Here is a 20,131-nt window from a genome sequence, read left to right as displayed (position 1 = left end):
GAATAAACACTGAGCTCTAGGAAATACCAAAGTAAACTCTGCTTTTTTAAAATTTATTTTAAGGCAAAGTGTTGACCCAGTTTGGAGCCTGGTGTTTGCCAACAGTTCCCTGCCATGCACAGTGTTTTCACAGTCACTGGAAAGTATTAGAATAATCTCAAGTGTTCAGTTGCAGCAGATTTCCAGCTTCAACAGGATGATCAGGCTTTGGGTCAGTGCAACACAAAACATGGTGGGACAGCGATTGTGTTCTGAAGCGGTGCTTGATGTCGGACCTCGGTGGTCAGGGAGACGCAGGACATGTGGACGGAGCTGAATCACATCTGAGACGCTGATTGGAATAAAATGAATTAAGTGTATCCAAAAGTAATACATCATTTCAAATGTGGAACAATATGGCGTCTCCATTTACAGAGACATTTCAGCACCACAGCGAGGGAGTGTGTGTTGGATAAATCCGTGCAGATACAGTGATTAATGAACCGCACAGCAACTTTCAGAGCAGCAAATAAACTCCTGAAAAACCCAACGTGAAGCCATCCTTTCCTTATCTGCCTGCTGTCAGACTCAGCCTCCGCCCTCCGCTACACCACAAGGCATAATGACTAACAGCTGGGGTGGCTGACTATTTTCAAACCCAAATGGGAATGGAGATGTACAGACTGTGTGTTATTATCTCCTCTGCTCGTGAAGAGAGCCGCGGTACCTGACCACCCACTCACCATCAGTGAGTCACTCACACTTTCCTCTACCCATCGGCCCCCCTCTGCTATTTTACAGGATTATGTGACTCATTGGTGCACCACTTAAAAAACCCCTATGGTGATAGGGGACACAATGCATTTAAAGGAGTTATTCCAGCACAAGTAAATGACTGAAAGTGCCCTCAGAGGAGGAACACTGTTAAATAAAGCTGGTGGAGTTGAAACAACAGATATGCAGCAGAGGAGACGTGTGAGGACCGTCTTCACACAGTCCCTGGGTCGGACATTTCACTGGTATAAGCAGTTGCAAATGCACTGCCTGGGAAGACAATGAAACCTATCGTAAGGCTCGCTCAGGTCATCAACAACAAACACTAGAACAAGTCTTGACGAAGGATCACAGCGGGAGAGAGAGAGAGAAAAGGAAGTGGTCACAGAGAAGAGGACCAAAATACATTCCTGGACAAATAAAGAGCTTAAGAAAGCAAATAAGTCAGCAGCTGAACCCTCAGTCACGTGCAGCCAGCCGGCGCTTTTTACTTTCACGCGTTACGGCAAAAACCCAGTGAATCAAATGTGCTTCTCCTCACAGCTTAGCACGTCGCTTACTACCAGGAACATGTTGCACACGCGTGGGTCCTCGCTTACGTTCACAGATAAAAGATAAAAAGACGCACAGATAGGTGATAATCATGGCTACTTGTTTTTACTTCTCAAAGTTAGCAGTCAGTTAAATGTACATTATCAAAAAAGGCCCAACTTCTTCCACTTCTCCTCAATCTCCAGATAACATACAAAAAAAAGGACAAACCAGGACATTATAAAGCTGCACATTTTGTACCAGATACAATAATAAAATACGCAATGCTACATTAAGTGGTTAAAAATACAAAGGGGGGAAAAAGTATATTGATTTTTTTTAAAACATCTTTAAAGAATATACAATGTTATTTTATCTTAACTAGCCAAGAATTTTAGTAGAAAGTGCATTCTATATAACAAAGAAAGGAGGAGGAGGATCTTTCAGAGAGCTCAAAGACAAAACAGGACGTGACGGAGAGAGAGACACTCCATGAACTAACAAAACAGAAGAATGTATTTCAGACATAACTTGGGAGGAGCTGGTGTGAAGTCGCCAAAGCAGGAGGAACATCGCTTTCACTTTTAGGGGAGCAAAAGTGTATTACTTTAAAATAGGAAATTAAATGTATGCGCTTAATAAAAGACATGTCCTTCGCTTGCTATGGTCCCTTCTACACTAACCGCCTCCACCTGGGCTTCTCCTCCTTTCCTTGCCTAAAAACATCCACTGAAAATGATCACCTCCACCCTTTTCCCATGCAGCCACAACTGCACTCTGTTCCACAATGCATCGTCAGTCCCTCCCTTCCCTGCGCCTCACCCACGCAGCACTAAAGTGCAGAGAATACACACAAATGAAAAGGCTTAAAACAAAAAACAAAAAAAAAGACAAAAGATTCTTTCTGCAAAAATGCTGGAGCACAGCAGTGAACCCGAGGAGACGGGATGATATTATGCAAATAATGCAGCAGTATCAAGACCCACAGAAATGGCAGGATAATTGCAGGTCTCCAATTAAAAAAAGAAAAGAAAAGAGTACATCCTAAACTACTGAGCTTCACCACTTCACACTGAACACCGTCAGAGTGGGAGAACGAGGGTCATGTGGAAGTTACTGCTGTTGTCCATCTCCGGTCCCCAAATGCACATATATTGGGGGGCAAACTGTCAAAAAAGCAGCTTTTGGTAGAAGAGCACTGGGGACAACCAGACGGACCGGTTAGAGAGCGATGCGCACGTACGCACACGTCAAATACCATTTATGCTTATTTTAAACAAATAACATTCACACCATCGGCTATTACATTAATAAATGTAATGTCATACGCTGACTTGATCACATGTATGTTTATCTATACAAGAATTAGAAGTTGTATGACCACTGCCTTTTATCCTGACATTTCCTATCATGTGCCAACAGTACATCTACACTGCAGAACCATTCATTAGCTTAAAACTGAGCAATTTATCGGAGAACATTTAAAAAAAAGAAAAGAAAATACCACATATCAATGACTCAGCCATCATTCTGCGTAGGCAACATTCAACAGGTTTAGACACACGTTTGCCTGTGTGGATCAAAGTACATCGGTAAGATGAAATGAATAAAACAAACCTTTACATTACGACACCACCCCACACCAAACCGTGGAATATAGGCTGAGAGGAATATGCATAATTGCCTGTTAAGAACTGTGATGAAAAAGGTCCAAAGTGTTTATACTGTGTGTTTGTCAAATGACCTTTTACATGGTAACCCGTATCATTTCGACAGCAGCGAAGGGAAGTGGGGTAAATCCTGATGGGGCCATGTGTCTGGCCCCTCACAGTGGCAGTATTTGACAGTCATCTGTTATCTAAAAGCATCTGTTGACCAACAGTTCTGAAAGCTGAGGTTGCATGCACTGATCACAGCGAGTAAATCAGTGACCATTTGATGGTCTTTGTGTTTTGAGTGTGCTTGAGTAAAGAGTGAGGGTGTGTGTCCTGCATACTTTGAGTCTCTTAAAATCACAACATATCCAGTCAAACCTTAAATCCATTGTAGAAAAGCCAGGCTGACACAATACATTGTTATTTTGTAATATTACACTTCCGAAAATCAAACAGAAAAGCAAAATTAAGAAATATTGTATATACTGGAATGGAAAGCACCATTTAACCATGATGTGAATCTCAGACTTTGTCTAGATTAAACAAAAATAAAAACTTAATTTCCAATGTCCCCTACAAAAAGTCATCCCCCCCTTCTTACTGTAACCTATGGCACTGCATCTTGCACTACTGCTGATGCCTCTCCGACAGACTCAGGTAGAATCGTTACAATATTAATTAAACATTTCTGTGGGGCGAGGCTCTACAGTACAACTAATAGGACAGCTTTAGTATTGCTATGGGGAGGAACTGCACAGAGTCAATGTGCAACCATAAGTCGACTTGACAAAGAGAAAAGTTCAATGACAACGATCCTGATGATCCATGAAGCACAGGTAACACACACGTCGACTTCTCTCAGCAGCTTTTGATGAAAGGGAGATACTTTACACCCGTCGATGTACAGAGAGAGAACTCGCACGGAAATCCTGTTGTGTAGATTTCCTAAGAAAATGTTCAAGAAAAAAATTCTAGAGGTTGTAAAATCTTTGTCAGTTGACGGGGGGGGGGGGGGGGGGGGTATTTAAGTAAGAGTCGTACTTAAAGGATGTGCGCACTGAGGGTGTACAGGTCTGAATCATTTCACCCTGTTTGAAAAGGAGCACCCTTTCATCAGGGGCCGAGCAACGCAGAGACTGAGGCAGGACTATGAGAAAAGGAGGAACAAGGCGCGGTTTGGTGGGGGCCTGCAGAGCTGGAGCACAGTTCAGTGGTGCTGCGGGGCTCCGGGGCCCTTGTCAGGGGGAGCCATGTGGTGCAGGTAGCTGCTGTCTTCATGCCCACAGTGGTTTAAGGGCTCACTCTTGAAAAGGGCTGGGGGAGGGGGCAGGTGGGACACTGGGGGCACGGCCAGGTGGTGGTGGGGGTGGGGCGGGACATGTTGGGGTGTGTTTGAGAGGTGTTGCTGGGCTGGCGGGGGGTGGGGATGATGGTGAGAGGGGTTTGAGTGGAGCTGTACGTGGGAAAATGTGTGTCCCACAGGGCCCCGTGGAGGCATTGGCCCTCCTGTCGGGTTGAGGCCCAGAGGTGCTGAGGTGGTGGCCGGGGTCGCAGCCAAGGGACTGGGACCAGAGATGGAGGAAGAGAAGGTGTTGGCAAAGATGCGGACAGGCACAGGTGGGCCGCTGGTCTGCAGGACCACAGGGCTGGTGACCCGGAAACACTTCTCTTTGTGTGCTTTGAGCATGTTGGAGAAGCGGAAGCGCTGGCCGCACACCTCGCAGGGATAGGGCTTCTCTCCCGTGTGGGTACGGCGGTGGCGCTTCATGTTGGGTCGGCTGGTGAAGCTCTTCCCGCAGATCTCACAAATGAAGGGCTTCTCTCCTGTGAGGAAGAGACCGTACCACAAACACAAAGATGAGAGCTACAAAGAGAAAAGACGATGACGCATCAGTCAAATCTTTTGTTGTAAAATGTGACGAGTTACAGAATTAAACACATTTAACTGATGCTCTCCAAAAGTGAACTTTTTTTCCCTTTAAACTATTTCTCTTTTAAAAATGCTAATAAGTTGGCATCTTGAATTGAGGGTCTTTGCTGTCATCCCACCCACTCTGCAGGAAGCTATTACAATTCACGCTTTGAGGAGAGAAGATGTGAAAGTGAATAACAGCAGCTACGTTGGAATGCTGCTCTCATTAACCTCCCTCCATGGAGCTACTCAATGTGCTACCACCCACACAGCCATCTATTAACAGGCTGCTAAAGGGCTCTCTAAATGCCTTTTTTCCCCCACAGGCAAGTGTGAAGCTCCTCCGAGCCAACTGAATATCAAAAGGTGACAGCTAATGTGCTCGTCTTCTGTAACGTTTACATTACGCGCGCAAGAAATCATGAGAGATCTGTGTGCAGTGAACCAAAATTTTGGGAGTTTGTTTAACATGTGTGCCGCCTATTACAGGGCATGTCTGGGTGTGCCTCCTCCTGCAGGCTAAATTGGTTGGTAGTGGCAGGGAGAGGAGAGGGTAGCGTAATTACACATCACAAATAGAACCGTGAGGGCCAACGGAGAGCAGTGTGTCCACCCACGACAGGCACGGCTTGAGAAAAACAGTGAAAGACAAACAGGCTGCACTGCTCACTGCAGCAGGAACAGAAAACCAGAGGGATGTAATGCAGCATGTGTCTGGGTAGTCATTATAAGCCCCAATATATGCAAGGCTCTTCTTTGATGTACAACATCCCTCTCATTACAAAAACTGGGCGAAGTCTCCCTGCTCTCCCCACTATAATGTTCCTCTTGGAAACATCCCATGTCTTTCCTTTTTTTAGAGCGTGTACGGTGACTGGCTGTCTGACTTACTGAGCCCAGGAACATTGTTGTTGTTTGGCAAAGTTCTCAAAACATTTCTGAATCTTAAAGTATGACCTTTTGATAAAAATATTCTGGAGGGAGTTCAATTCAAATGGAAAAAAAAACGGAATTTAGGAACTTTCTGCATTTCTCTCCACATCTGTGAAGCAGAGAATAAAGAAGTTATATTTGTATGAAACATCAGTTTTGCAGGCAATGCCCCGACAGCAGATTAATGCTGTTGTATTTCATTTATTGTAGGGGACTGTGTGATATTTAAAGACTGTAGATGCTGGGAAGTGATGGAAGGGAAGATGCCAGAAAGGCGAGATGCCCGTCTGCTGCGTAGTCAGGCTCAGCCGAGTGCTTTCTGCTTAATGTCTTTGTGATATAATTATATAATCCAAGCGCTTTGTGGAAAACCTTTCTTACACTATACTTTCTGTTATCACGCTTTTGTTTTGTCTGGAAACATGTCCGTATAACTATAAGTGAAAGAAAGTCTGTACTAATGGGTCGTTTGCTTGTACTGGAGACTCCATCCTGATAGTTGCTTCATAGCTTTACAGTTACAGGTTCCTGGTGCCAAAACAACAAGACCCCAAGAACACCGGCACAATTGGTGTGAGATGACAGGTGCGCTAACTCATTTCTCACCTGTGTGTGTTTTCATGTGCTCATCAAAATACTGTTTCATGTTGAAGTCTTTGCCACACCACTGGCACATGAACTGCTTGTGTCCGATGTGAATGCTCATGTGGGAGCGCAGCTGGTACTTGTATTGGAACCGCTCGTCACAGTTCTGCAGCAGAGACGACAAGAGACAGAGTCATATAAACACACCAGCTCTACAGACAGGCATGCACTCAAAAACACGTGCAGACACACACAAAAGCAACATCACTCAGGATAACGATCTGTCACATACTGTTCTTTCTATACTTGCAAACGTGTTGAAGATAGTAACCTTAAATGAAGTTAGTCTGGTTAGGCAGGAACGTGAGGATTGCCTTTAGTCAGACAAAAACAAACTAAAGCTCATCTGTACTTGTTGATTCAATGAGATGAGCCGTTTTGTTTGTGTGTGTTTCACTGCACGTCTGTGGACCCCAGAAGGAACAGCCGTTGCTCATACTAGTGCTAATGTGCACCCTAATTAGGAAAGGAAACTATTGGATTTGATTCTTTCGCATATGAGGGAACGCAGCGTGCAGAGAACAGGTTTCTAGATATCTAACTGTGTTAAAAAGACTTCTTTTAATCCCATCATCTGATAAAAAGGAAGCAGATTTCTCATTTATAAGTACACGACTTAGATTATGTGGCTAGCATGCCACATAACCTGATTATTTGGGTGACACCACACTGCATGTTTGCATTATGAGGCTTTCTTAGTCGGGTCTTTTCCTAAAGTCAAATATTTATAACCTCAATGGCACCACCTGGTTAAATAGATGTCTGTGGGGGGGGGACATCAGTTTTCATACGAGACTCCAGAGTAATACCACTGGGGAGAAGTGCCTATATATATTACATACACCCTTAATAAGCATGTAATCACATGTTTCAGTGTAGGATGACTTCAAGCATTTAATTAGAGCGGCTCCACCCAGACACACATGTTCCCTGTGTGCTGTCCAGTCACGTGGTTGGACATTAAAAGGCTTTGGGTGGGAGTAAACAACCCCCACCTATCAACATCCTCCGAATTCACTAAGAAAAGTCAACCCTAACTAACCCCGGTGAGCAGAATACAAAATATGACACCCTGACAACATGCATCCATAAGAGACATCTGTCCAAAACACCAACTTTAGTTCTACTTTCATCTTTAGTTCCAGTTAATTGGTGAACACTGCTCGTGTGGTTTGCTAATATTTGACTTCTCTGTATACTTGATGATATAACCGTTCAGAATACAGTGGGATGGTCCCGCTCTGAAAGGCAACAACTGAATATAACTGACTCTTTTGGTTTGGTCACAACCACATAGCCACCTCTGCTCAAACTAGATAGTGAAAACTCCCTCGAGGCTCCTGTTGGGGAGGCACACAAGGGCGAATTCGTCTAAACTGTAACCTTCAGACACCAACCACAAAATGTAATGCACACAACCACTCCAGTATGTCAACTTTATATAGGTTCTGGCATTTGTTCAAGAGGGAAAGTAAATTAAACTATGACTGTGGGATTCAGTGAGTGTCTGGTTGTGAACTGTAAAAAGGTACAAATGTGTGTCAGTGATCACAATGAAGGCGTCTGAACAGGGCCGCAATGTATTTTACCTCACAACGGAAGGGCTTCTCTCCAGAATGCTGGAGCGAGTGGACTTTTAAAGACATGCTGCGTTTGAACGACTTTCCACACGTCTCACAGGTAAACGGCATGTCCTTAGTGTGAGCTGGGTTTGGGGGAAGAGATGGATGAAAGAGAGAGAGAGAGAGAGAGAGAGAGAGAGAGAGAGAGAGAGAGAGAGAGAAAAACAATACTGAGACAACTGCAAAATCCTGATCAGGTAATATATCAATGTTTCAAATAGGATAACTGTGTAACAACTTCAAAATAAATAAAAGGTAAAATACGCCATGAAAAACAAATCTAATAGGAAACATTATTATGCTGTGGTTCAATCATGTTGAACAGAGTCATGTGACGGCTCAGCACTGTAGGAACTGTGAAAAAAGGCCCCCACTTACCAACCATGTGCTTACGGACGTGAGCCATAGTGTAGAACTTCTTCTCACAGATTTCACATGAGAACTTCTTTTCTGCATAGCCGTGCACAATCTTAATGTGCTCATGCAGTGACCACAGCTTCTTAAAAGACTTGTTGCAGGAGACGCACTAAAGGACACAAAGATTAAAAAAACACCATTAAAAGATTTTTGATGCTGATGAATATCATGAGGGCTGTCAGATTGGTCAAACTGTTTCGTTATACTCCAGCTCCCTCTGCTGGGGAAACGTCTAATTTCCTTAATCAAGACACTGATCAACAGAGAGACTTAAATTCAAAAGTAACGTGCATAAAAGTATTCTATCCCTTTCAAATCTATATTTCAGTAGAGGAACCTTTGCAGGCAATTACAGATTTATGTCAGTGTGGGTCAATCTGTACTAGCTTTTAAGTTTCGATGCAGAATATCAACATTGTTGTTTTCAGGTTGAGCTTCGGCTGCGTTTGGAGTTGTTGTCTTTGTGCAAAACATGTCTTGGTATCCTGCAGACTGCATGAGAAACGTACCCACAGCATCATGCATCCACAAACATATGAAAACCCCAAAACCCAAGCATTTAATATGATGGCCAGAGAGCGTCATATCAAAAAGAGACTTACACTGTTTTAGTATCTCTCACATGCCTTCTGGCAATATGCTTGCCAAGCTATCATGTGAGCTCTTTTCACACCCAACGGTGTCTTTTTCTCTCTCTTGCTATACTACCATGAAACTTGTGAGGCACCGGAGAAACAGTTGTGCGTGTGTCTCCCATCTCATCCACGGACCCTGGAGCTCTGTTGGCAGCCCCACTAGTTCTTCTTTCACACAGACGTTCAGCTTTTGAGGTCATCCTGTTTAAGACAGATTTACACTGTGCCATGATTTTTCTTTTAACCTATTTCTTAAAATAAGATATTCATTCTTGTATCCTACCCGTGATATGTTTCTTTCTGATTTGGTATGAGCTTTTGTCTTCATAATAAAGTTTTGACCAGGTAAATGACCAGTTGTTTGACCCGACTCAACTTATTTTGTGTTATATTTGCACTTATTTTAGGCTAGATCATTTTCTTCTTCTGCTGATCAGTGTACATCCTTGTAACATCCACTGTTATTAATAAAATATGAATATGTCCAAGGGGTTTGATGTATTTTTGTGGACACTGTATTAATTTAATATTTAATAATGTAACCTATTCAATAGTTATGGTTGCATATTTTAACTTGGTGAGAAGAACACACATTTACTTGCCCAGAAACAAAAATAGGTTCTTACTTTTCCACATTTATGGACCACATATAACAGGAAATACAACAATTTCATGTCTCAAATGTTTACTGTGCTCAGAGGGCAACAAATGCTATGCTTGAATATCAAAGCTACAAACTAAATCTAAAAAGTAAGTTTTTCTGGGCAGCTGCTGAACGCATCTAGGTATATAAAAGGTGGTATCAAAGAATATGGTGAGTATTTACAGTGATATGATATAAGGAGGAAGAAGTTGGCTTTACCTGGATGTTCTTCTCACAGTCAGTCTGCTGGTGTAAGGCCAGCTCACTCTCCAGGACAAACTTTTTGCCACACTTGTCGCAAATCTGCATTCGCCTGTGAGTGACATTCATGTGCTTCTCCAGGTACCAGCGCGTGTTAAATACTCGGGGGCACTTTTCACAAGCCAGCATCTCCTTCTCTTCCGCCTCGGCTTTGCCTCCTGTTGTGGAACCGGCAGACGATGGGGCTGATCTGGCTGACCTGCGCTTGCTCTTTGCAGGCTCTATGTGCTTCCGTCTGCCCCTGGTGGTCATTCCAGCGGTGGAAGTGCTCAGAGCTGTTCTGAGGCTTTTCCTGCGTGGCTGGCTGGGAGCTCCTGTGCTACTTGTACCACGACGGGCCCGCTTTGCCCTTGTTCTTCTACTCTCAATCTCATCTTCCTCATCGTCTTCCTCCTCCTCCTCATTGAGGCTGTCCTCCTCCTCCTCTTCCTCCTCTTCTTCTTCCTCTTCCTCCTCGTCATCATCGTCGCTGACAGCTCTCTGAGAGGCGTCTGCTGTGGTTCCAGTTTTGTTGTCCCCCTTGGATACATGAAGTGTCTGGTTGTTCAGATTAACCTCGACAATGATCCGCTCACGCTTGAAGCTCTCCTCCTCCTCCCCATCCTCCTCCTCTTCTTCCTCCTCCTCCTCATCGTCATCGTCATCATCTTCAGTGTCGTCAGAGGTGCAGTCGTTGCCACCCTTGGATCCCACCTCCTGCCCTGCTCCTCCCTCTCTGAAATACTGCTGATGTTGCTGTGAAGTCACATGTTGAGCGGGCAACTGACCAATGTTCTGATCTCCCATGGATGCCTTGGCTGCCATTTTATTGTCCACTAACACAGAATAGGGCTTACCACCAACCTCCCTCTTATAAAGCTTGCCCGTCAGGTCCAGATCTGGGTTAGAGGAGGGAAAATAGGACTGGGACACCGGCGCCCTGCGTCCTTCTTCCTGTGACATCCCGCCAAAGATAGGGACTGAAACCTCTTCCTTGAGAGTCTTGCAGGATTTCATGAAGAGGGAATGGAGGGATGGGGTTGGAGGGAGCACAAGGCAATGGAAAAGAGTAACTGCTATGGTGCCAACGTAGACTAGCCTACTCTACAAGGAGGGGCAGGGGACGCCACACCAATCCCCCACCCTCCTTCTACTGAAGAGACAGGAAGGAGGGGATGAGGCGACAGATAGTCAACCTGATTCAAAGAGAGCATCCATGCTGTCCAAGGTAGCAAATGCAGTCGGAAAGACATACAATCTGTTCCAAGTTTTGTTCCATATGCTTAAAAATCAAACTGCAAAATCCAAGGCTCAGTGTCTTTGATGCTGAACATTTGAAGCTAAATTCCTCTCGAGTTCGTATGTGAGGTTTAGACAGATTCAGTTTCTCTGAAGGCCGCTGCCCTGCAGGGTGCCAGTGTCTTCAAACTGCAGAGCAGGTAAAGACGAGCTGAATGCCAGACATGGAGCTGCTGTAAGAACTTCTGCGTATTGCTTGAAGAGCCATTTACAGTGCATTACCTATGAAGAAACAGGGGAAACAGAGGTTTAGAAAAGGTGCTCTTCCGCTCTCTTGTATCTCTAGAGTACAGTCTGTGAAATGAAACTACAGCCATAGTGTCAACTTTTCAACACTGAGCACCACATTTGCCCACAAATGTTTCACTTTAGTGTGTAGCAGTCAAAACCACAACCTTCACAACTGTGAGTGGATTTAAGTTGCAGAGTATTCTAAATGTTTCCAGACCACAACTTTACCACTTCACTATCAAATAAAATGCAGAAATGTTCTTGCTTTCTAGAGTGACATGGCATAATACATTACATTTTCATTTAGCAGACTCTTTTGTCCAAAGCGACTTACAATAAGTGCAAACAAGCTGGAGGATACAAACTCAGAACTGTCATCGTCCACTGAAAAACTAATATTGGTCGACTATATAGAAGCAATCACTGTACTACAATCTGATTCTTAAACATAGGCCTAAATAAATTGTTTGATACAATTGACAAAGATGATCTGAGTATTTTTCAAAAAACATAAATCCACATCAACTCAATTGTAAAGCACCGATTAAACACAATATATTACTTCCTTCTTTTTTTTAAAGCAATACACACCAACTTACGCACGCACCTCCCATTGACTGTTAGAGTATAGTGTAACCACAGCTCAGAAGCTTGTATTGCAGATACAAACCACAGGAAACTATATTTCAACTGTTCAATGAAGCCTCAGAAGTGTGCAGTTTGCAGCCTATAGTAATATTATCAGGTTAAAGATGGAAAACGCAGTATTAAAATAAAAAAATCTTGTTTTTATGGCGGTTGCATGTTCTTTACTTTTACATACATCTAAAAAGATAGGGCTGACAGTTAGTTGACCTCAAACAACCTCACACCCGACTCATAATGATTGAGCACCAAGGCGTTTTTTGTTCACGAGAAAACCTCTATGCAAGAAACAAAAAAAAAACATTTCCTTTCTTGAAGACGGCTAACATCCTCTCATCTGTGTCTTTACAAACGTTTCATTCCTTTTAACACACACAACGCTCTTCTGTCTACAAAGACAACATAAAGCCAAGCGCGACTTTCATAATGAAACATTCCCCGGCCCGACCCATGAAGATTACTTTGTTCTCGTCTTTAATTTACAGTCATGATTAACATAAAGGGTTTGCGAGAGTGCAGGAAAAAGAAGCAAGAGAGAGTGAAAAGAAGGGGCTCATAAGTGACATGAGTATAGCGCTGAGCTACGGAATAACAGCAAACATTATAAGCCTAATTATTTTGTCAATTAGGATCACAATTGGCAACAATTTGAACTTTTTTTCCCAGAGTGGTATTTTCCACATGTTGTGGCGTCTTACTTTTACTGCAGGCCTCATAACTACTTTATTACTGAGGGTTCAATACCAACTCTAATTCTAATTTAACAGACGCTGCACTTGCTCAAAGTCATCAGCAATACAATCAGAATCATTACAAAGATGCTCTGTGGATCTCAGTACTCCATGTGAAATTCATTCTTAGTTAATTGCTTTAATCTCTCTTGACCCTAAACTGATTTTCCAGTTCCTTTCCGTCACTTCATCTCGCTAGACTGTAATAAAAGAAAGAAGGAAGTCAGGCGTAAATGGAACTAAATGATGTTTGCCAAGTTTGTATTAAAGCCAAAACATAGTAGTACTTGACTAAATGTTCCATCAGCTTGGCAAGTATAAGCAAAAGCCGTTAATGTAGAATATGTCTATCCACACCTACAGACACACCTGTCTTCCTGTGCATGCTGACTCTGATCCTTTCTGAGAATTGGACAGCAGCTCTGAGAGCATTAAGACCACAAGGGGAGGGCGAGCTCTGCACCGAGAGAGCAACTCAACTCGCATGGCTGTTTTAATCACAAAGCCTAATGCATTATCCTGCGTCTGGATGAAAGAGGAATATAAATTGCATAAGAAACCATTGCCTCAGCCTGACTTAACATGTACTACTCTTTTAATCACGTGCTTGTTTAAGATAAATGTTTATGTTGTTGAAAGAATATACAACAGCTCACATAAGGAACGCATTTAATTTTCCATTCACAATATAAAAATAATCAAAAGTTCCAAATTCACTGTCCCAATAAAACCACACATGTGCAAATAAACAAACACAGTGTGGTTATGTAACCCATATAGAGTAAAATCCTTCCACCGGCTTATCATTATCAATGATGAGTCATTTCAGAGTTTCACTCAAAACGAAATAATGCAGTCCTTTGATGTGGCAATCAAGTAGAGCGCAGACTTTTCAATATCACTAGTAATTAGACTACACAGTCACCTTGTCAGATCGGGAGGTCAAACCTATTGGAATGATGATCATTTGCGACTTCTTTTATGTAGTTTGTACAGCTTTCAAAAATTAACTTTGCATCCCGGGTGCAAAAAAGATAAAAGTGCATAAATTAATGTTTCTCTGACAGCCCATTTCAGTAATCCAGAGCATTACTAATGCTTAGCAAAACCTGCCCAGGAATCAAAGTTTATTCAACAATAACCAATTTATAGTTTACCTCAATCATGCTTCAGAGACATGAGGAAACCAAAATTCATTTCATATAGGGTAAGCCACAAAGCTAGTCTTATACCGGATAGATGCTACTGTGGTTTAAGATGTGAATGACACAGGATGGGAGCTGCAACAGCACTATACAACATTTAAACCAAACTAATGAAATGGGCAAGTGTTCCCTAAAGCTTGGCTTGTGACAGTAAAGCTGACGAGACCTCTAAAGCAGTCAAAATGCTTCACGTTTACCTCTTATGTTGCAGCAGTGCTCCTCAAATCCATGCTCCCACTAAAGTCTAGACTTTAATGAGCTTTCCCGTTCGCAGCTTGTAGAGGACCGTGTGAAGGTTCACATTCCTCACTCTGTCCAAACTCATAAGACCTTAACCAGCTCACTGTGTGGTGCACTGCAGGGGTGCTCTGTGCCTCTGTAAGTATTTGGCCCTGAAGCCAATAATCGCTTTATAGAGCTGTACCTAGTGTTTTTGTTCTGGTAAAAATCATCCAAAAGGTATCAAAGTTAAAGTGGGAGAGTATTATCTCAGCCCCAAGCTCTCCCCTTACCAAATGTCTTTACTGTCATCACTGCACAGAGAGACAGGCCTGACAGCAGCCCACTGACATCCACAACTGGGACAAGAGTTGTACTGTAAAAACAACAACAATGAAACATCATTAGGTCAAACAAGTTTACCTATTTCTGGCGAACGAGTTTACTAAAACTGCGAAACAAACCATCATTTTGGAAAGTATGATGCGATATATTGCAGCAGCTACTTTTTTGGGTTTTATAGCTACATCTTTCCGAGGGCAATCTTTTCAGCTAAAAGACTGAGAAACAACGTTACAGTACATATGAAGCAAAGAAAGGGTTAAATAAAAAAGGCAACAATATATACACCGAACAGCAGTAACACTGTTCAGGCCTGGCCAACTTAGGCTACTTAGCTAGCTAGCAATACTCCATAGGTAGTAACCTGCACACACATGACAAGCTAACTTAGCTACATTAGCTCAAGGTGCAGCCATTAGATATTTTAATGCAGTTAAAGGCTACTCAGCTTCAATAACAATCACATTAAATTTCACAAGATGTACTATCTAAAGGCTAGTATTTGCTGACATGCATTAGCTAACAACAGCTACAAGACTTTCACTTTTTTTTTAACCCAAAACCGCCCAGATTGGGGCTAGTTAGCTTAAAGCTAGCAATAACGTCAGATATTTAGCATTAACGTTACACTTAATTTCGATGCTGCACTTTGAAGAGGAAAGTGTGACAGTTGTCGGACCCACGTGAAGCTGGATGAAAAGCCGATGTCATGTGTTGTTATCAATGTATCTTTCTTATCGTGCAAAGATGAGAAGCGACGCTTTCCTAACGAAACCCCGACTGCTGTACGCTACTTGACAAACCCACTCAACTCGACACTGTCACAAAGTCAGTGCTAGCCAAGCTCACGGACATTTCTCACGGTAGCTGCAGCCACCGGCGACATACGTGGGCTTTCCCCAAGCAGTTGTCATGCTTGTCATACATGTAAGTGCATACAATTAAGTTGTATAGCAACATTTTGTTGTCGGTTTTGCTGGCTTACCTCCGTCGAGAGCGACCTCCCTCTCGTGCAATCAGAGTTGCACAGATTCAGGGTTTCACGCGCACTTCTCTTGCTTCTCTACATTTGCGGATGTGCATTAAGAAAAGGCAATAATCTTTTTGTGCAAATGTTTAGGAGATTATTTGTTGATGTGCGGTACGGGCTGCGGAGATACCTGCGCACCGGTGTCTTCAGCCCAGCTACGTGGCCCGGCCAAGCTCTCGCGCGTACCACCACCGTCCCGCGCTCATCCCAGGCAGTCAGAAATCAGGCCGCTGTCTGGGCAGGCGCGCGGCAGCGTGTCTGGGTCTGGGTTCTTTTCGTCTCCCCTCCAAACCAGACAGGGTACAATGCGCGCACACGCGCTCAGCTGAAAAATAATAATGAGAAGACCCGGAGGACCGTTTCATCCTCTCAAAGGAGAAATCCTAAAAGGGTCATTAATTTATTCTATTTTTACTCATCTCTAAATCTTTATTGCCATACTTCTCCAATGTTAAGAGTTTGATGTTGGGTTTTTAACTTTAAGTGTTTGGGTCTGGACACCCAAGGCGTCCTGTTAAAAAATTACTTCGTCTCTATGGAAACTCACAGGAACATTTTCCTTAAAAGATAAATAACATTCGCGACTATGCATAGGATAAAAACACCTTATCGATTCAAAACATACAGTAATCTTTATGTAATAAACCATGTCTTCTTTTAAATGTATTTCATTAAACTGAAATCTATACACCAGGATAAACAATATTTAAAAAGAACCCCCTAATTAGTTTTTATTCTTCTTTAAAATAAAGAAGCTTCTATGAACAGTGCAAGTGACTGCTCAGCTATAGTAAAACATTTTCAAAATGGGGTTACAATTATGACACACCATCCTGTGGTGCTTATTAGGATTACACTCAATAAAAAGTTATGTACATTCACCTTGAACAAGAAGTGTGGCAACTGGGAGTCAGAAAGAGAAATTTATTGTTAAATTGAACACGCGGTGTACAATTTCTCCACACAAACTAAAGACAGCGACAACTGAATGAAGGATCATTCTTTACTATCCGACAGGCACATTTAAATTATTTGGGATAGCAATATTATTCATGAAGAAATAATTTGCTAGAAAGCAGATGTATTCCAGAAGTGTTATACCTCTGGCAAATGAATGCACCATCTCAAATCAGTCACGTCAGTGAATCAAAAGGAGAGCGTTTCATTATAGATCTGAATACAGTTACACAATTGGATGAAACGTTCCAGCACATATAACTGAGTAACGGCATTTATCATCGTATCTTTGAAAGGAATCAAATGGTTTCCCCTTGGTGTTAAAATCACTCTGTTGCTTTCCACACATGCTGTGATCTGAAACAATGTAGCAAAGACAAATCTTAAGAGAATTTACTGCATTGTTGATTTATTTCAAAACAGCTTTATATTTAGTTACTTCAACGTCCTTACACTTGGGTGGACTTCATAAATGTATTCAACGCAGACCTCTCACTTTGTCTCCCACTATCCTGCTATCAGCAGAGCCCAGTCCAGAGTTGGTTAGAGAAAGAGTGGGAGGAATGTGTGTGAAGTTGAGAGTCATTTATTTGCTACTCCAACCACCCATTCCATTGTAACAGCTGGTGACAGCGAGAGTGGGCTATGAGGTGAGATGTTATCACTGGGGCAACTGGAGCAATGTGCCCTGTCCTGATGGCAGGTAAGTGATGTTGCGGGAGCGGGAGAGCTGTAAAGCAATATCCTCAGCTGCCTCCAGCTTACGCAGCTCTACCAGACCATCACCAGCCGCCATCAGGGAGTTGGCGATGAGCAAGGCAGCTTGGGAATCACCCTCCGCTGAGATGATAGCCGCCTGCTTCTGTTGCTCTGCCTAAAAAGGACAAAAAGAGTGTGTGAGCTGCCTTAATTCCTAATAACTGTAATTTCCCTTCCACCCTCTTCCCATAGAGTAGATTTCAGTACACATTTCTGAATGCACAAGTAACATAGGGATAACAATACCTTTTCTACAATGAAACGAGCCCTCTCAGCCTCTTGCTGGGCCACCTGCTTCATCTCAACAGCCTCTGTGAATTCCTTGCCAAAGGTCAAGTGTGTCTGAAAGAACACAATAGTTTCTCCAAGTTAAAATCCGACTGTAAAGACAACATGGACAATGTTGAAAAACTTGCCAGCAGCTTCATACCAGTGAAACGTCATCCAAGATGAGGCCGAAGGTGTTGGCTCTTTCTGTGAGGTCATCACTGACCTGCTGAGACACAAGCTCTCTCTGAGTGATGAGCTCACCAGCATCAAACCGAGCCTGTGGGGGAAGAAAATACACAAAATCAGTTCATCAGCTCACCCTCACTCACAAAGAAACTGTCATCTGTTGATTTGTAATTACTCCTGACTGATACTCACCACTACAGACTTCAAGACCTCTGTGGTGATGGAAGGTAGCACCCTCTCATCATAGTCCTCACCAATACTGGTGAAGATGCGTGGCAGCTGGTTGGTCACCGGCCGGAAGAGGATACGCAATGTGATGTTTACATTCTGCAGATCTGTGGCGGGAATGGTTAAAGTGTCATTCTTATATTTTTACATGTCATTTAGCAGACTGTTATCCAGAGCGACTTACAGTTTTATAAGTTACATTCTTATGTAATGTTTGCACAGTATCGAGACAAAATGTTAACATATAAAGCATTTTTCAATAAGTTAATTTAGATGTTAGCAGTGCCAGCTTATTTCTCTCCTTGGCTAGTTGTATACTCAAAAACCCAGACAGCCAACTGAGTTTTAAGAGACACAGAATGTTTATAAGCAAAATTTAGGATAACATTACAGTGGTTTAGTTCATAACTGATGTACCTTTGCTGCCTGTGGTGACAGGGACGTTACGTGGACGGGAGCGACAATCAAAGATGATAGGTTTCTGAACCCAGGGAATAAGGAAGTGGGTCCCTTCACCAACAACACTCTCTTGCACTCCTCTGAACCTGTCAAATATCACAGCCTGGTGCCCTGCATCAACTGTAGAACAAAAGTAGTTTGTGTATACATCAAAGAGGTTTTAATAGTTTATAGCTCTTCAACTGTCAAATGTTTGGTTGAAAACCTTTTTTTTTTTTCAGTGTTTTCCTAACCTATGACATAAATCGTGATTGGTTCAAACCGTACAAATGACATTGCTGAAGAGCTACACATTGCTACATCACTGATATCGGGTTGAAACGCACACATTTTTGTTTTCTTGATTTGTGTTTTATTTATTTGCATGTGTTTCTTTACTACGCGTACTGTGTAGGATTGTGCATGCGAACGATAAATGCAAGTTGATTTAGGAGATGCTGCAGTTACATGGGGGATGCAACAATTCATTGTAGATCTTAAAACTGCCGCAATAACATAATTACTCAGTGAGTCAGTAAGTAGTCTTATAAGACACTTCATGATTGTGCAGAGTGCTGCAGGGTTCACATCAAGGACATATCACATGTCATTAGGGTAGGTAAACTGGCCTAGGTAGAAAATAACCAGTTATTTGTTAAGTTTTCAATTAACCAGTACTCACCATTGAAAAGGGCTGAGTTCACAACACCTCCACCAATGGCGATGGCCAGTCCCAACTTTCCAATAGACTCGAACAGCTTGGCCATGACAGCAATCCTGCTTCTAGGACAAAAGGTTGATACAATTAGTACACATCCCAAACATCACTCCTACGCAGTGTAAACCATTTACGTATGTGTGACGGTGTTTAGAAAGCCAGTATAAATCCCTTTTATCCAGTAATAGTTGGCCTTGGCCTTACACTGGGAGATGCCAAGGCTGTGGGTATTAGCTAATTTAGCTCACAAGCTAGCATTAGCATGTCAGCTAGCTGTGTACTGAGAAAGCTCGTAAGATAAGGCGACTAAACAAAAGCACGGTGGCTTAAGAATTTGCGACATGTAAAATATGATTTATTTACCATCTGAGATGCAATAAAACTACAATAAAGCTTGTATCAGCAAAGTCACGCCGGGTGACAGTACGCATGTTATATCTCGCTGATGTAAAGTGGTTGCTCGTGTTCGCAGCACATATGGTAAAACCTTTATACATTATACATCTCCAGTTCACTTTGTAATTACTACTATACACACATTTGGCTATACAATTAAGTATTTTCAGTGTCACAGAGACCCAGCATGTTATAACTCACCTCAGTTTTGCTCAGATGTCTGTGACCTCCACCAGAGAAGAAGCGACGTACGTAAAACACATGAATATATGGTCCACTGCGCCTGCGCACTGCATGTAGCAACGTAGCCTCTGATTGGACAGACCTCTTCTTCTGTGGCCTATATATGAGCAGTTGGCCTTTAATGTAATGACGCATTACTGCTACCTACTGTTGTAGCGTCTGGGGAGGGTTAATTCATTGATGGATTGATTTGATAGATATATACTGTATATAATAAATAAATTAACTCTTCTGTAGTCAATTCTTGA

The 20,131-nt window shown here is 42.6% G+C and overlaps 2 protein-coding genes across 6 annotated transcripts; both read right to left on the bottom strand.

Moving 5' to 3' along the window:
* Positions 1-1,391: 1,391 nt before the first annotated feature.
* On the bottom strand, positions 1,392-15,905 carry znf652 (zinc finger protein 652). Of its 4 annotated transcripts, none has more exons than XM_029437595.1 (6): positions 15,819-15,905; positions 9,966-11,507; positions 8,430-8,577; positions 8,019-8,134; positions 6,391-6,535; positions 1,392-4,763 (listed from the first exon to the last, which is right to left on the bottom strand). In XM_029437595.1, exons 2-6 carry the CDS (start codon positions 11,001-11,003, stop codon positions 4,147-4,149), a joined length of 2,064 nt encoding a protein of 687 aa, XP_029293455.1. In that variant the 5' UTR covers positions 11,004-11,507; positions 15,819-15,905; the 3' UTR covers positions 1,392-4,146. The 4 variants fall into 4 exon arrangements, with proteins under 4 accessions (XP_029293455.1, XP_029293454.1, XP_029293456.1 ...); XM_029437594.1 differs by having other exon boundaries at positions 15,644-15,889; XM_029437596.1 differs by lacking the exon at positions 15,819-15,905 and adding an exon at positions 15,342-15,396.
* Positions 15,906-16,597: 692 nt separating this feature from the next.
* phb (prohibitin) lies at positions 16,598-19,961 on the bottom strand. Of its 2 annotated transcripts, none has more exons than XM_029437638.1 (7): positions 19,842-19,961; positions 19,209-19,309; positions 18,506-18,667; positions 18,053-18,195; positions 17,835-17,951; positions 17,651-17,746; positions 16,598-17,519 (listed from the first exon to the last, which is right to left on the bottom strand). In XM_029437638.1, the coding sequence occupies exons 2-7, from the start codon at positions 19,291-19,293 to the stop codon at positions 17,307-17,309; spliced, it is 816 nt and encodes a 271-aa protein (XP_029293498.1). In that variant the 5' UTR covers positions 19,294-19,309; positions 19,842-19,961; the 3' UTR covers positions 16,598-17,306. The 2 variants fall into 2 exon arrangements, with proteins under 2 accessions (XP_029293498.1, XP_029293499.1); XM_029437639.1 differs by having other exon boundaries at positions 19,209-19,306; positions 19,842-19,897.
* Between the last annotated feature and the right edge of the window lie 170 nt (positions 19,962-20,131).

The sequence above is a fragment of the Cottoperca gobio genome, chromosome 8 (assembly GCF_900634415.1).
Source record: "Cottoperca gobio chromosome 8, fCotGob3.1, whole genome shotgun sequence".
Lineage (NCBI taxonomy): Eukaryota > Metazoa > Chordata > Actinopteri > Perciformes > Bovichtidae > Cottoperca > Cottoperca gobio.
Note: the sequence above shows the minus strand (reverse complement) of the source record. Positions and strands in the feature narration are given on the sequence as shown.